At 33.2% G+C, this 17,148-nt stretch overlaps 2 protein-coding genes across 3 annotated transcripts; both read left to right on the top strand.

Annotated features, from left to right (window-relative positions):
• The first annotated feature begins 3,835 nt into the window (after nucleotides 1–3,835).
• Nucleotides 3,836–9,264, top strand: LOC129886330 (light-inducible protein CPRF2). Its single transcript, XM_055960977.1, has 6 exons — nucleotides 3,836–4,337; nucleotides 4,464–4,563; nucleotides 6,207–6,417; nucleotides 7,817–7,892; nucleotides 7,966–8,091; nucleotides 8,693–9,264. The coding sequence occupies exons 1-6, from the start codon at nucleotides 3,900–3,902 to the stop codon at nucleotides 9,089–9,091; spliced, it is 1,350 nt and encodes a 449-aa protein (XP_055816952.1). The 5' UTR covers nucleotides 3,836–3,899; the 3' UTR covers nucleotides 9,092–9,264.
• A 3,659-nt stretch (nucleotides 9,265–12,923) lies between these two features.
• Nucleotides 12,924–16,441, top strand: LOC129886329 (GDP-mannose 3,5-epimerase 1). Of its 2 annotated transcripts, XM_055960975.1 has the most exons (8): nucleotides 12,924–13,097; nucleotides 13,630–13,721; nucleotides 13,953–14,363; nucleotides 14,537–14,630; nucleotides 14,732–14,861; nucleotides 14,957–15,089; nucleotides 15,501–15,708; nucleotides 15,919–16,441. In XM_055960975.1, the coding sequence occupies exons 2-8, from the start codon at nucleotides 13,702–13,704 to the stop codon at nucleotides 16,072–16,074; spliced, it is 1,152 nt and encodes a 383-aa protein (XP_055816950.1). In that variant the 5' UTR covers nucleotides 12,924–13,097; nucleotides 13,630–13,701; the 3' UTR covers nucleotides 16,075–16,441. The 2 variants fall into 2 exon arrangements, with proteins under 2 accessions (XP_055816950.1, XP_055816951.1); XM_055960976.1 differs by lacking the exon at nucleotides 13,630–13,721 and having other exon boundaries at nucleotides 12,925–13,097.
• The last annotated feature ends 707 nt before the right edge of the window (nucleotides 16,442–17,148 follow it).

Below are 17,148 nucleotides of genomic sequence, written 5' to 3'. Positions count from 1 at the left end.
ACAAGATCGTAAAAGATTCGTGAGTAAGTTGTCAAGTGTCGCACGGAGGTCTTAGTTGAAGTCTAAGTCCGTGACACAAGGGACAAAAAAAACAGGGAAAAAGTTTCGAATTAATGGGATTGTAAATGCATTTAATACAAGTAAAGTGATTCCAATGAGTAATATCTGCTGTCCACGTTTCACGCGGTTATAAGAAAAATAATAAATTATCATATTTCATTATTTATATATATATATATATATATGACAGTTCATTCATTTTTCTTTAATATGTAAAATAGATTTTTTTTGATTTTTTTTAAGTACAAACCTTTTATATGTACATAATAAAATAAAAAATTAGAATATATGAGTGGTGAAGTAAATAAAATAATTAGAGGTTACATTTTGAAATTATAATTTATTGTATTATGTTGAAAATATTATTTTTTGTTTTAATTTTCTTTATTTTTTGTAGGAGTACGAAACTCTATGGAAACACTGATTTCTTTAAAAAAGACTTTTGAACTTTTACATTGTGACTTTATTATTACATATGTTTACTATAGTCTTTTACACATTAAATAAAAAAATTGTGAAAATGAAACAAATAGGAGTTATGAATAATATTTAAGAGCAGAAGTTATACAGAGATATGAGTTACTAACAGCTTGAATAAAAAGGCAGCCCGGTGCACTAAAATTTTCACTATGCGCAGGATCCGGGGAAGCCCCGATCACAAGGATCTATTGTACGCAACCTTACCTTATATTTCTGCCAAAGGCTGTATCCAAGGCTTGAACGTGTGACTTCCTAGTCACATTACAATAATTTTAGCAGTTACTCCAAGGCTCGTTACTAACAACATGAATGTATAACATTAATAGACATTAAATACATTAATCATTATGCATTAATATTTTTTGTAAAAATAAATATGCACAACAAAAATAAGGGAGGAAATCAATTAAAAAGAGAAAAAGAGATAAACGATTTGGCTGTATAAAAGATGTGTTGGATGGCTACAAAAATCACAATTAAATAATATATAGACAGAGATTTTTATAGTTATGTAGTTAAGACATACAAAAAACAATCTATAATATTACATTCATGATGTAATAAAAAGGAAAAAAAACATTAAAAATATATTTCAACCAAGAAAAGAATATCTACAAAAATAAATTTTTACACACGTAAAAGAATGACAATGATATTATAGAATAAATTATTTCATCTTTAATTTTCTTTGCGAGAAAAATAAATATAAAACTTACCATCATAATTCTTTTGGTTGAAATAAGATAATTATATAAATTATGCTTCATAATAAAAATAGAATCGTTGAAAACTAAAAAAGTAGTGTTGTCGGTAGGTATTTCTATGTTACTATTTCAAGCCAAAGTAAAAAAATATCTAGCAAAAATAATTTTTAATTAAGCTTCAAAAAGTTTCCTTCTAGGCCTTCATTTGCAAGTAGATCCACCACTATATTCCGCTCCCGAAAGTTATATCAAAGTCCTCGTCATATGCTACTACTTAAAGAATTTTTTAAAATATAATTATGAATAATTAAAATAAATTATTTAATGATAATAACATAAAACATTAGAGAAATATATACAATTATTAATATGATATTGCATTATGTATGATATTTATAATATTTCTACTCCAATCATACCAATTCAAAAATAATTATATCAAAAAGAGGAAAAAAAATTAAACTACACAACACATCTGCAAAATAAAAATAAAAATAGATTGTACTAGCAATTCAAAATCACAACCTCTTGAAATCAAATAAATATCATAATCGCTACACTTTATAATTATTAAATTAGTATTAGACGAAAATTGACTTTTTCGACCAACCACACAAAAATGATGCATTAAAATTATAACCGCTATTAAAATTACCTTAGTATGATTGTCGTGAAGATTTTCTTGATCATATATATATATATATATTTGCTTGGAGGAGGATAACAAATATGTAAAAAAAAAATAAAAATTAAGAAAGCACAACCAAATACATAAAAATGAAAATAAAAACTTGAGAATGATTTTTTTTTTTTTTTGGTCTTCATATACTCCTTTCGTGTTACATGTTATAATTCGTAGGCCAAAAAGTGATGGAGAAGAGAGAGACTAACTTTAAATGGAGGTTTTAATGAAACAAAATATGAGTTTATATAGGCATAATAGAGTAATACCATAAGGTATTACAAATTAAAGTTTAAGGGTTATGAATATGAAAATTATGGGAGTTATGAATATAATTAAGAGTAGAAATTGAAGAGATATGACTTAAGAGTGGTTACTTTTTATAAACACCTTAAATAAAAGAATAAAATACTTAAAATATATATAAAAAAATATTGTCAATTTATGATTAGAAGAAGCCCAATAAAATAAAATCAATTTCTGACCTAAAAAAATGTCACAACACTTTTTTTTTTATTTTTTTTTAATTTTAGTGTATATATCACAAAAATTTAAATAGAAAGTGGAAAATTAAAAAAGAGTTGAAAGAAATTAGAGAAAAATATGAAAAATAGAGAAAAATGTCAAAAAGAAAGAAAAAAGATAAATATGAATGGTAGCCTTAGAGAGATGGTATACCACCTTGGCTACATACTTTAGATTATATATAGATATAGATGTGTAAAATTACTACGTTCATTATTTTACCTCCTAAATTCACCCTTATCAATGTAAATATAATATCATATATAATTACCTATAAATGCATTGAATAATAAATTCAACGGTGAAGCAAATTTCTTTAATCACATGTTTATATAACTATAAATGATTGACAATTTTTTATATAAAAGTCACACAATTCACTTATTTTATTTCTGGAAAAGGGCATAAAATATCTTTGAACTATTGGAAAAGATACAAAAATGTCCCTCATCCATCTATTAGACTTAAAATGCCCTCAACATCTACCTTTAGGTCTAAAAATGACATTTTCTTTAAAGAAAAAGGGTATTTTAGGCCCAATAGATAGACGAGAGACATTTTTATACCATTTTCAATAGTTTGAGGGTATTTTAGGCCCTATTAACAGGATTTTAATTAAATAATTTAAATAATTTTTTTAAACACATGACGACCATCTATTGGTTACAATTTAATTATAAATCAAAATTTATTTAACAGAATTTTAATTACAAAAAGGGCCTAAAATGCCCTCAAACTATTGAAAATGATACAAAATGCCTTTATCCATCTATTGGGCCTAAAATGCTATTTTTTGTTAAAGAAAATGTCATTTTTGAACTTAAAGGTGGATGTCAAGGACATTTTAGATCATTTTTCCGTTTAATTTATTGCAGGTATACATACTATTTGACATTCAAAGTTTATTGGTGGATTAATTTGAATTTACTTCAAATAAACACATTAATGAGACGCTTATTGGTATATTTTTTTTATTTTGTAATTCCTATGATCGATTTCGAGATTTATGATGAGAGGTGGAAAAATTTCAGTCATCTCACCATAAACTTTTCTTACATATCCTTTTTTTCAATGATATATATTATCAAATCATCTTAATCCTTTATATTAGATAACTTGTCTTATTCAAAATTACAAAGAAAACTTACCTATATCTATCATTTGATTGACCTGAGAATATATATATATATATATATATATATTTTTTTTTTTATGACAAGTATATATAACTTAAATTATAAGAAAAACAAAATTAGAAAAATATTTACTAAAAAGGAAAAGAAAAGGGTAAATAAGTAATCTCATAAGAATCCATATTTTCCCACCATGATAATCCATACATATACCCGATGTTATATAATCAAAACTCAACCTTCGTGTCTTCTTCCTTTTCCCATTAATTTCTTAAAAACTAAAAAGTCTCGGCTGTTTTTTTTAGAGAGAGAAACATGGATAGGGTCTTTTCAGTGGACGATGACATTGGCGACCATTTTTGGTCGACGCCGCCGACGGCGGAACTGGGGGTTGATTCACCTAACTCCGCCGCCGCCGCCTCCTACTCGAGGATGATGAATCGCAGCTCTTCCGAATGGGCTTTCCAGCGTTTCCTCCAAGAGGCCGCCGCCACCGGTACGACCACTTCATCTCCCCCTCAGCCATCTACAATGGCGTCATCGTCGTCATCTTCACATCAAAACGATGTCGTCGAGATCAAGGATGAGAATCTTTCTACTCCGAATCTCAATTCCAGTACGGCGTTGAATTCGAAGCCGGCGACGTCGTTTGGCTCCGCACCTCCGCAGAATATTCCCGTTGATGCTGAAGAGTATCAAGCCTTCCTTAAAAGTCGCCTCGATTTGGCTTGTGCTGCAGTCGCATTGACTCGCGTAAATTTTTTATTTTATTTTTTCGAATTAGCTTTGAAAAGTTTCGCGCTCAAATAATTGATACTGTATTCAGCTAAATCGTAGAGTAATTTTATCCACTAATGGAGTTATACCGTCAATTCATAGGCGAAGAATCTAAAGCCTCAAGATTCAAGTTCTACGGCACCTGACAAAGGACCAGAGACTGCTAGTGCATCACAATCAGTATCTCACATCTCAACTAAAGGTAAGTGTTGACCCAATTTTGAGGTTAATTTCGCTTTTTCTCTTGTGTTGTTGATGTATAATGTGGTTTGCAGGTGGGATGCTGATTTCATCTTTATTATCGGTGATTATGTATGATGTTTTTGATTTTGGTGTTATGATAGTATGTGCTTTCTGTAGATTTATGTTGCTATAGAAAGTTACAATATTTAGCTAAGAGGTTAGTGGTCTGACCCGTAATTTGTTAAGATCTGTGCTTCCTGCTTTTTCATATTGGTTTTGGATGCTGATGACTGATGGCAGTTGTATACTTGTATGGTTATGTGAACATTTGAATAAACGTGAGTGATTCCTGGATGATGCAGATGTGTCAGTCAGACATTTCAGTAGGGAGGAGTTTTTTAGGTTGTATGGTTATGTGAACATTTGAATAAACGTGAGTGATTCCTGGATGAAGCAGACGTGTCAGTCATACGTATCAGTAAGGAGGAGTTTTCTAGGTTGTATGGTTATGTGAACATTTGAATAAACGTGAGTGATTCCTGGATGAAGCAGACATGTCAGTCATACGTATCAGTAGGGAGGAGTTTTCTAGGTTGTATGGTTATCTGAACATTTGAATAAACGTGAGTGATTCCTGGATTACGCAAATTTTGTCTGTTTTTTCATCGATTCCATGCCTGTGTCACTTCACCATTAGTTTGCGGAAAGTTAACATTCTTTTACATAAACAGAACAAACTTGAAAGGAATCTGAATATTTAAACCAAACTGGTGGTGCCTTAGTCACACTACGTTATGGGGGTACTTATACCTTATATGGTATCTCAAAAATAATTGTCAGTTGTATACTTAAACAAATTCATAGAAGTTCCAACAAATAAGAAAAATAATTAGAAGTATTTTAATTTTTAAGCAAGGAAATCTGAACCTCTGCCTAATGCATGTTCCTTGAGATTTTATATAAATTCAACATAGTTTTCCATCATTCATAATTTTCTATGATGAAAACGCCTTTCAATCCCCAATTAAATGTTCTTTGATGATAATTCAAAACTGTGTACCCATAGTCGAAGTCTAGAACGTAGGCTGCAAAGTGCAAATAAAGCGAGCCAACTTGAACATCGTGCTATTTGAGCTCAATTTACAACCTCTATACCCAATACCCAAGGGTGTGACCTAGTAGTCAATGAAATTGGTTGAGAACCATGAAGTTAGGTTCAAATCCACAAAAAGTAACTAAATAGGTCCAATCTTGCCTCTAATTAGAGCCTAGTACACTAGGGACATTTGGTATAGTAATTTGTCCTCCAAGCTCCAATCATGCCTCACACAGGATCCTCATGCATAGGAATTGGTCTACCCGTGTCAATGACAGAAATTAACTGCAAATTATTGGGTTCTGATTCTTCATCTGCAGTCATCATTCTAGTCATTTTCCTATCTCCTTGATGTAATGTTTCTCCATTTGCTTAACTACTGATGTAATTTTATGGTTCTCTTCTTTACTTGACAATGCAACCATCTACATCAGCAAAGAAGTGTGTAATACGCAGCTGAAGGATAAATGTATGTAGAACAGGCAAAGACTTGGTGCAGGTTACTGTACGATGTATCATGGAAATTAGTTTCATGCATTCAGCCTTTGGTTCGTTTTTCTCTGCAGGATCTGGTCAGGAAGTGAGAAAAGTTCAAGATAAGGATTCTGGTGGACCAGTTGGAATACCCTCTTTGCCTGCAGTGCAGAAGAAAGCTGGGGTGCAGGTGAAGTCAACAACTAGCGGTTCATCTAGAGATCAATCCGATGATGATGAAGCTGAAGGAGAAACAGAAACGACTCAAGGAACAGATCCAGCTGATACGAAACGCGTAAGGAGGTACTATGATTTATAGTTTTTGTACAAGTAGTACTACTTAAATAGCTGTCAAATCTGAGAAAGAGAGAAGGGGCAAAAGATCTATTAATACCTTGGGGATAGACGTATCATACTAGTTGTTTCATGAGTTTCTGATAAATTAGATGCCGTTGATTTCAATTCTTACATCTGATATAAACGATTGTGGACAGCGGTTTATGAAAAGTAAACGCCCTTGATTATACACACTCAATTTTGATTCACTTGATTGGACAACACTCAATTTTGATTCATACATGTTATTCGAGAACACTTGCATGACTATTGATGCTTTGTAAAGATAAAAGTTTTGTTTGAATGCTACCGAGGCATAGTTGTTTGTGACTAAAGAGGTCCAATCAAATCCTCTTTGCTGCCAAAGTATACTGCTTCTTATATATGTGTAGTATATATTTTTTCTTGAGCAGTTTATGTACACATACACACACTCACACTCACACTCGCACATGCACGTGCATACATATACACTCACTTTCATGTTTTGTAGAGACAAACACGGTCAATTAAAAGAATCTGTATCTTTTTCATTCTTTCTCCTCTCTCTCACTCCCTCTAAAAGGTAACAGGTATGACCAACACTCGGAATGAAAATAAAGCATATATTTTGCCCAACCGTTCAAAATATAATAAGCATGAGACCAAAATGACTTGTTGATAGGCCTGTATGAGCCACATAGAGTAATGGGCAAAAATTTCTTTTTGTGTCTGGTATGGTCCCTTAGTTGTTGGCTGCTGGAGAGATTTGTCTTTGTCTTCAGCTGATTTTTCTTGTGCAAATTCTGGATTCACACCTGGTGTGATATAAATTGTATCCTTCATTCTTGCATATTAAAACCCTCCTATCTGCAAAAGATTGTATGCACCCTCATATAAGTGTGGACTTCAAGTACGAGGCTTATAATAAAAGGACCATACAAGATACTTTATAGCCTTGCCAAAAGTCTAAAGCTTCTGAAGACAATTTGGCCTCTCTTGGCTGGCAAAGAGGACTGCCATTTCCTGTCTCAGAGAAGAGAGTGTCATGCTACCAATTAATGTTGCCTCCATTGAACTAGATGTCTCTTTGCTTTGGTGGAAGGAAAGAGATTACACTACTTATGGAAGGTGTCATTATGTAAAGGCTGCTTGTTCATTACATGCAGAATATTCCTTCATAGGGGAATAATATGGTTGGAGGTGCAATGATTCACTGGTATAAGATGCTCCAGCTTTTTCTGTTTAGAAACTTTTTCTTACTTGAATCATGTCTTAGTGGTAATGTATTGGTAGGCATCCAAAATGTGAAGCTTATTATTGGTTTATCTGATAGTGAAGTTTATTTGGTCAAAGTCCTAATAATATCAACCCCTTTGTTTGTCAGAATGCTTTCAAATAGAGAATCAGCCAGACGTTCAAGGAGAAGAAAGCAGGCCCATCTTACAGAACTTGAGACACAGGTATGTTTCTTAAGTCGTGTGTAAGTTTATGTCGGTGCAAGACTATTGTCTTATGAAACCTTATTTTTGGTAGGTTTCTCAACTGAGAGTAGAAAACTCCTCCCTACTGAAACGTCTGACTGACATAAGCCAGAAATACAATGAAGCAGCTGTTGATAATCGTGTCTTAAAAGCAGATGTTGAGACATTGAGAGCGAAGGTAAGGCTACTTTAACTGGTTGTGGTTGAGGAAGTTGGTCCAGTAATTTGTTTGGAGATTACAAGAAGACACCTGTTTTGTGCATCAATTGTTTTGGTTGAGACACAGTGATGATTTTTTCCTGTAACCAAAAGAGAAGGAAAAAAATGGGTGGGTGGTGGGTGTGAGTTTTTCCTTGGTAAAGAGGTGGCAATTCCATGTTGCTTATGCTATCTCTTTTTTGTTTTCATTTTATGCTTCTAGTGCTTATCAGGCCCCGTCAACAAAGACAAAACATACATTATTTTTGGTTGGACTATAGCAACATGATTATGTTGCGCTTCTACCACCTACTTGAGGATACCTTGGTTGATTGAGGCATGTTTCAGATCCAAAGAACAGGATTGCCATGATGACAATTCTTTCATCCTCTTTTCCTTCTTAATTAGGGAGGCATTATATAGTAGATTGATAATTTTGTAGATCTTAACAAGTGGAGAGAGGAGTTCGATCATTGTTGGTGTTTCCTTTTAAAACACATGCCTGGTATTGTTAAAAAAATTTATCTGCTGTTAGAAACACGTACGAAAAGTGCTTCCTTCATTAGCTGTTTGTTGTGCAGGTGAAGATGGCAGAAGAAACAGTTAAAAGAGTTACTGGGTTAAATCCCTTATTCCAAGCTATGTCTGAGATGTCCTCAATAGCAATGCCATCCTTCTCTGGTAGTCCTTCAGACACATCAGCAGACGCAGCTGTGCCTGTGCAAGATGATCCGAAACATCACTACTACCAACAGCCGCCAAATAATCATATGCCAAACCATGATCCTAGAATCCAAAATGGTATGGTTGATGTTCCTCCAATAGGAAATGTACAGCAGAATGCTGCAACTGCAGCAGTTGGGGGGAATAAGATGGGTAGAACATCTTCAATGCAGCGGGTAGCCAGCTTGGAGCATCTGCAGAAGCGTATCCGTGGAGAAGTGAATTCCTGTGGAACCCAAGGCCGGGGAGAGCAATAAACACTGTTAAAGTCCCCAGCTGCACTGAAGATTTTTCACATGTATGTTGATAAAATTATACTGTTTTTATCCATCAGTGGCAGGAAAAATGCCCATTCTTTGTATAGCAATGCCTTCTTGGATGATACTAATGCATTGACATCCCTTTGCTATAGTTCTGATTTTCCCCTCTACATGTCAAGACTTAGCTTCTGTATTTTCACTTTAGCATCCTTCAATATCTCTGTTGCATTTCCCTATATTGGAATGTTAAATAACTCAAAAGCTCAACCTTCATCTTGATATCATCGAGAGAAGTGGGTATGGGACACAAAGAACAAGGTAAATTTATAAAAATCGAATCAATACAATATGTAAATAGTATTCGATCATGAATAAATGCAGTCAAAACAATTACCATATTTTTCTTTTTTTATAATGCAAAAGAGGTCTCTATAAGTCAATGAATGGCAGTAGAATTGTGCTATCGTTTTCCCCATATGAAGCACTGAATTACTCAAGTTACGTTTTTTGTCAAGCTGAATTGTTGTCAGAGGTCAGAACCATAAAACTTGCACATTCAAGAACCAGAGGCGGATCTAGCTAATTTATGATTCACGTAAATCCATTAGTTTTTTTGCCACTACTCTGTAAATGTATAAATATTTACAAATAAGCTAGAAGCTCATTTGTGCAATAATTAGAGAAATGGAATATACAATAATTGTGCAAGTAGTATTAGAAAAAAATTGTTCGATTCCTAAAGATTACAGACCTAATTAAGATCTTCTACCTTGGGAATATGGATTGTTCAATAATATCTCAACTTAACATTTTGGGTTCTTCACAGCCTAACAAGTCACTACAAGTTCCTGGACAAACAATCAATCTAACGAAAAGAACAAGCAACAAAGATCGTGAAGGTAAAAAAAAAAACTTATTCGCACGCGATGTTATATCAAATCGTATCAACTTATCATTATCGAGTAACTAAATGACACGAAAATTTACATTTATTAACTATGAATATTGATTTGACGTAAATACTTAGAGATAAATTTAGTAAAGCGCAATCAAATCTTTGAGGAGGTTCAACAAGATATGTACTGGCTTAATGCAATTTCCTATTGTCTTTTAAATATACGGAAAATGGTCAAAATTACCCTCGAACTATACGAAATAGCCCAAATATACCCTTCAACTATTTTTGGGATCAAATATACCCTCGCAGTTATCAAAAGAGACCACAAATAGCTTTTCACTTAACGGTTGACCGTTAAAACTGACGTGGTAGTGCCACATGGAAAAAATATCCACATGGGCGGCCACGTCAACCTCTCTCCTTCCTCTTTCTTTTTAGTTCAGGAGTATTTTTGACCCCTTTTTTATAATTTTTTTCCTTAAATTTTCTACACCACTACATACCCCCTCTCTCCACAACCCGCCCATTTTTTTTTAATTATTAATTATTATTTTTAAATTTTTTTCTACAACACCACATACCCCAAAATCGGGGGAGGGGGGGGGGGGGTTGGGATATGTGGTGTTGTAGAAAATTTTAAAAAATAATAATTAATAATTAAAAAAAAGTGGGTGGGGTTGTAGAGGGAGGGGGTATGTGGTGGTGTAGGAAATTTAGAAAAAAAATTAAAATTATAAAAAGGTACAAAAATACCCCTTAACTAAAAAGGAAGGGGGAGAGAGGCTGACGTGGCCATCTATGTGGATATTTTTTTTTATGTGGCACTGTAACATTAGCTTTAACGGCCAACTGTTAAGTGGAAGAGTATTTATGGTCTCTTTTGGTAATGACGAGGGTATATTTGATTCAAAAAATAGTTAAAGAATAAATTTGAGCTATTTTAAATAGTTCAATGATAATTTTGACACTTTTTCGTTAAATATATTACGACTTGCCGTCGTCTTACGTGAAGAATTTTCTTTGAAGCTTCCCGGTATCTTCTTTTACTCTTTTTTTTTGTCAATTTATATTTTGGTGTCTTTCTATTTTATAATATAAAAATTTCCACTTTTGCACGCCTTTGAATCTTGATCATAGCATAGTACCAACCGTACTTAATATTATTCTTTATTCCTTGCAAAAAACAATGATTGGATTTGAAATACGATAATGAAAGCACTAATATTCAAAGCGAAAAATAAAGTTTTAATATTTATAAAGTAAATAAAAGATTATTGAACGGTCAAAAATATTTGAATTTTTTTTAATTGGGGTGAGGGGCTGGGATATGAGAGGGAGATGGGAGGTACGGAGATCATTAATATAAAATGCCTCTTATGAAATTTATATATATTTTTTTTACAGACTTAATTTTTGAGTTTCTTTTTTAAAAAACGTTTTGATCAATCAAACATAAATTTTTTTTACAAAAAGCACCTTAAGTTACAAAAAAGAGTTTAAAATATTAGATTGTTTTGAATAAATGAACGAAGGGAGTAATTTTGAGCATTTTAGAATAGTTTACTAAATGGTGTCATCCTATCATCCTCTCGTTCCTTGATATATATAAAAATTATAACACTGCCAAAAGGTTAATTCTTTATCGATATATATTTGCTCACAATATAAGTGAATTCAATTCTTATTATATTTTTTTTAATTATTATTAAGAATAAACTCAAATATATCATCGAATTTTGAGAAAAGACTCAAAATTTCAAATAATTTGGAGTTGTGGCAAAACTTCCACCATTAAAGAATATTAAAGTTTTGAAATTTTGAAGAAATTTTAAGTGTGTCTTGTTGGGTTATGTTGAAGTCGAGCTCAAAAGATATTGAATTTTGATATCTAGCTCGGAGGGATGCTACTATTGAAATTTGAGATAATTTCGTGAAAAATTGAGGAAGTTGAAAATTTGATGTTTTGGTGTTCTACATGTGTTCTTGAAGAAGAAAAAACAAAAAGAGTATAGTTGATTCAAAGCTCCAATAGAAAAGTATTAAAAGTTATTTGAGTGGTTTTACAAAATTGGAGTTACAAAATAATGGCATAGATGAACATTTTCTCAAACGACAATAACATAGCTGAGCCAAACTTTTAACGGATGACGTACATTTTCTTAAAGTTCGATAACATATTTGAATTTTTTCCCTTTTATAAATACTAACCCATCATTTGATTTTGGGAGAAATTTTTTTTCTTAAAAATATTTTATTTTATTTTCTTGTGATTGATAAATATAAATTATTATGTATATATATATAAGTAATCTTTTCAAATAGTATGTTCGCAAGGCGTAGGGATGGTGTGGATGGAGGTAGGAGTAGAGCGTATTGGGAGGCGGGAGGTGATAATCAAAATGAGAATTATTCACTTTTTGTTTGGATTTTTTTAAAAATTTATTTGAAAATTAATGTTGAGCCATAAAATTTTTAAATACAATTTAAAGTTATGTTTAGAATTTAAAAAACAACTAAAAACTTTTTTTTCACTTTTTTAAATTTATCCTAAATTTTTTATTTTTATAAATAACCCACTTAAATTATTTTTTGTATTGAAATCATATCATGTTTGTTAAAAAAGTTCATTCAAATTTCAAATATTTATTGCACAAAGTATGACCAAAAATTCTAACTCCAATTTTGAAAATTCAACATAAACCAATTTTTTTTTCATGGCCAAACACTCTTTTGAAATTTATTTTCTCTAGTGAAAATCATTTCTCATTTTTTAGAATTTTATTTCTTTTGATAAATTATTCTTGATCAACAAAATATGAAATTTTTTCAAGAAAAGGCAACCCCCCCTTTTAATATCATTTTTTTTTCTTTTTTGTGGTTTAAGCAAAAAAAAAAAAAAAGGAAAAAAAACTTCTCAGTGAATCGTCTTCTGTGTAAACATGATTTCCACAATTGGATGGATGGGGACACGTTCTCCTTCTCTCTAGTCTCTCTGTATATATAATATACCCAAATTCTTGTTATCATAATCGTCTCTCAACCGTTCAACTTTCTTTCTAATATCTCTCCATTGCCTCACTCTTTTCCTCCTTAAAACTTTTAGAGGTAAAAACTCTCCCTTTTCCCCTTTTGCTCTAATTTTTGTGAATCTTGGAGATGCCTTTGGTTTTGTAAATTTGGATATTTTTTTTGTATTTGGGTGCTGTGTTTCTTGAAAAAGTTTCAATCTTTACGTTTTGTTTCATATGTTTTCTCTCTTATTGTGAAATCTTGTTTGACCTCTTTTTTTCTTTGTGTTTGAGGGTGTGTGGGTTGTGGAAGGGAAGGTGTTGGTGAGAATTGAAATCTCACTGGCGCAGAAATGTTCATTCATATTTTCGTTTCCACTATGAAATGTTACATAGTGTTGATTTAGTATTAATTGTTCTTCGTTCACTTATGAAAATGTGTTTCTGAGTATGTTGGAACTTACCTATTTTTAGTGCTCACTTTTGTCTAGTTCTTACTTGAGCCGAGGTCTATCTAAAACAGTTTCTCTACCTCTTGTAGAGCTAAGGTCTGCGTACACATTATCCTTCCACTTGTGGTGTATGTTGTACTTTTGTCTAGTTCCTCATTTCCCCATCCTTCCTTGTAGGAACTGAATCACTAGAAAGATCTCTTCTTTTGTTTAAACCAAGTTTTGCTATATGGAGTTAAGCCTATGTGAATGTCTCTGTTTATGTCACTGTAAGTTCCTCTTTAAATTTGTATATTCACATGGCTGAACAAAGTTTACAGCTTTAATACTCACTGTGTTGATGCCTCACCCTTGAATAGAATTGTTAAGAAAACATGGTTTATAATTCGGAATTAGGGAGTTAATAGTTGTGGATATTGCCTGCTCCTTGTGAGTTAATTAACTAGTTATGGTTTTTTTTTCTAGAGAAACATCATTTGACTGAGTGTAGTTCTTTTCAGAATGGGAAGCTCAGGTGGTATTGACTATGGTTCTTACACTTATGAGAATCTTGAAAGGGAACCTTACTGGCCATCTGAGAAGCTCCGTATATCCATTACTGGGGCAGGAGGATTTATCGCTTCTCACATTGCTCGTCGTTTGAAGAGCGAGGGCCATTACATAATTGCCTCCGATTGGAAGAAGAATGAGCACATGACAGAGGATATGTTCTGTCATGAGTTTCATCTTGCGGATCTTAGGGTTATGGATAATTGCTTGAAGGTAACAAAAGGTGTTGACCATGTCTTCAACCTCGCTGCTGATATGGGTGGCATGGGTTTCATTCAGTCCAACCACTCGGTTATCTTCTATAACAACACTATGATCAGCTTCAATATGATGGAAGCTGCTAGGATTAACAGTGTCAAAAGGTCTTTTATCTTTGTTTGATGCTTTTTTGTCTTCTAATTTTAGTAATTCAAGTTTTCTTCATGCTTAGGGTTTAAAAGTTCCAGGACTTGCTGCGGTTTGCATTACCGTACAGCTTTATTTGTCAATTTAGTTCAAATATATTCATTTGGTGTCTGACCATGATATCATTCAGGTTCTTCTATGCATCTAGTGCTTGCATATACCCCGAGTTCAAACAACTTGAAACAAATGTCAGCCTGAAAGAAGCTGATGCTTGGCCTGCAGAGGTTTGTTTCCTAAAAATAGAATGTTTCTTTACTATGTCATTTGAGTAATTGCAAAGTAATGGTTTTTAACTTCTCTTTGTTTTTTATTTTTTGAGTTCTAGCCTCAAGATGCTTACGGCTTGGAGAAGCTTGCCACAGAAGAATTGTGCAAACATTACAACAAGGATTTTGGAATTGAATGCCGCATTGGAAGGTTCCATAACATCTATGGACCTTTTGGAACTTGGAAAGGTGATTTATTGGAAGTCGCTGCTGGCCAGACAAATCATATACTGTCTTTATATGGATTATGAGAAGTCATTTTCTTAACGTTTTCTGCATCTCAGGTGGAAGGGAAAAAGCTCCTGCAGCTTTTTGTAGAAAAGCCCAAACTGCAACAGATAGGTTTGAAATGTGGGGAGATGGACTTCAAACGCGTTCATTCACCTTCATTGATGAGTGTGTTGAAGGGGTTCTTAGGTGAGACAGCCAAAACTTTATTTCTTTACTCAATTAAAGCAATTAGTCGAGAAATAGTTATTACTATAAATAACCACTTATTCTGAATTATTGGAGAGGTCGTGTTTTGAGGTTGTATATGCATTGAATGGATTCAATTATGAGAATTAGGCTACCCCCTTATATTGAACTTTTATCTTTGGAAATGTGTTTGCTGATTAGATCGAGTTTATCAAGGGGATCAATCTTTTACTTTGGAGGAAATATAATAAACTTAGCTATAGTGTACTATAAACGAATCAATTTTAGTTGATCAATATTACATATAACAATGGTCATCGAATAAGCTTTTGCCTAAATGACTTGTTTTTATTTATTTCCTCCGTTCAAGTCCCGTATTCAAATGACATTTATGTTTAATTCTTTATATAGATTGACAAAATCTGACTTCCGGGAGCCAGTGAACATTGGAAGTGATGAGATGGTCAGCATGAATGAGATGGCCGAGATGGTTCTCAGCTTTGAGGACAAAAAGCTTCCTGTCCAACATATTCCTGGCCCAGAAGGCGTCCGTGGTCGCAACTCAGACAACACGCTGATAAAAGAGAGGCTTGGTTGGGCTCCAACCATGAGATTGAAGGTACCATCAAGCTCTCTACTGTTGACACATGACATCGTAAATTTCTTCAAGATTTACTCTTATCAGAAGTGAATGTCTCTCTACTGTTGACACATGACATCGTAAATTTCTTCAAGATTTACTCTTATCAGAAGTGAATGTTATTGTTTGCATTTGGGCAAACCTATGTTCTGCTCCAGGTATAAACTAACGATCACTCTCCGAATGCAGGATGGTCTGAGAATTACTTACTTCTGGATCAAAGAGCAGATCGAGAAAGAGAAATCTCAAGGAGTTAATACTGCAACCTATGGATCCTCCAAGGTGGTGGGCACCCAAGCTCCGGTTGAGCTTGGTTCCCTTCGTGCTGCTGATGGCAAGGAATAAGCTCATCCCTTCTGTTATTGTTTCGATTGGAAGCCACCCTGCTATGGCATTGCTGCATTGTGTAATATGGTGTCGTAGAGGAATGTGTTAAATTCTGGTAATTGTTGGCTTTTCTTGGTTTTGAACATGCCAATGTAATCTATACCCCCTTCGGCCCTGTGAAGGGGATAGTTTAATACTTCAGCTATATTTATCGGTCGTTCGAGAAGATCTCAATGTGAGAATTGAATAACTGATAGTGGATCCTCTTTCTGTTTTACCTAGTTCAGGATCTTGCTGTTATGCTGTGGGTGATCATATATGTCATGTAATCAAATTCTTAACCTGGATAAGGTTTAAAGATATGTGAGATTTTCTTGTTCAAGTAGCAATGACTGAAATTTGTTAAGAATACTGAATTTTCATCTAGATTGCAGAAATAAGGTTTTGAAATCACAAATTTCAAGAGAAGTGTAAATTTGTCATAGTTATCACAATTATTGTACAAGATAGCTTTCCTTATTTCTTGAGTAGTAGGTATCACATATGGATCATAATTTTCCACAGGTAACAATTCATGCACTTTTTCAAACTAGTCCTATTACTTTATCGACTTTTTCAGTGTCTCAATGGCCAAAAATTCATCAAATAGAACAAGTTAAGTGGATAATGGGATGATTCAACACTCAACCAATAGAAGCAGCTACAAGAATTTCACATTTGTAACAACCTTTTTTTTTTGGTTGGATATTCATTGTGGTTGGGCCATGTGTGGGACTGAGAAAAGAAAGAGGCAAAAAATAGAAAAAATAAAATAAAATATGAACTGAGGGAAGTATCTATAACAAGGAAGGACAAATTTAATTGTGAGGGACCTTATACATTGGTAATATTCTAAGCCAGAGATTTGAAATTTGAATCCTTTTAATAACACATCACGAATAATTCTACCATATACATGTTACCTCTCTAATAGCGCAAATGACAAGATTGATTTGATAAGCATATAAGTACCATTCAATTCTAATTAAAGAAAAAAAAAAGAAGGACAAGAGTCTCTTCTCTATGGTTTGTTTGGGTGCACCTACAACTTAG

This window comes from Solanum dulcamara, chromosome 4 (assembly GCF_947179165.1).
Source record: "Solanum dulcamara chromosome 4, daSolDulc1.2, whole genome shotgun sequence".
NCBI lineage: Eukaryota > Viridiplantae > Streptophyta > Magnoliopsida > Solanales > Solanaceae > Solanum > Solanum dulcamara.
Note: the sequence above shows the minus strand (reverse complement) of the source record. Positions and strands in the feature narration are given on the sequence as shown.

What these genes read in the sequence shown, in the direction of transcription:
- LOC129886330 (XM_055960977.1), top strand. Translation starts at nt 3,900, where the DNA reads ATGGATAGGGTCTTTTCAGTGGACGATGACATTGGCGACCATTTTTGG. An exon ending in CTGCAGTCGCATTGACTCGC is followed by an intron (nt 4,338 to 4,463) that starts GTAAATTTTTTA and finishes GTCAATTCATAG; the next exon opens with GCGAAGAATCTAAAGCCTCA. An exon ending in ATCTCACATCTCAACTAAAG is followed by an intron (nt 4,564 to 6,206) that starts GTAAGTGTTGAC and finishes TTTTCTCTGCAG; the next exon opens with GATCTGGTCAGGAAGTGAGA.
- LOC129886329 (XM_055960975.1), top strand. Translation starts at nt 13,702, where the DNA reads ATGTCTCTGTTTATGTCACT. An exon ending in ATGTCTCTGTTTATGTCACT is followed by an intron (nt 13,722 to 13,952) that starts GTAAGTTCCTCT and finishes AGTTCTTTTCAG; the next exon opens with AATGGGAAGCTCAGGTGGTA. An exon ending in ACCTTTTGGAACTTGGAAAG is followed by an intron (nt 14,862 to 14,956) that starts GTGATTTATTGG and finishes TCTGCATCTCAG; the next exon opens with GTGGAAGGGAAAAAGCTCCT.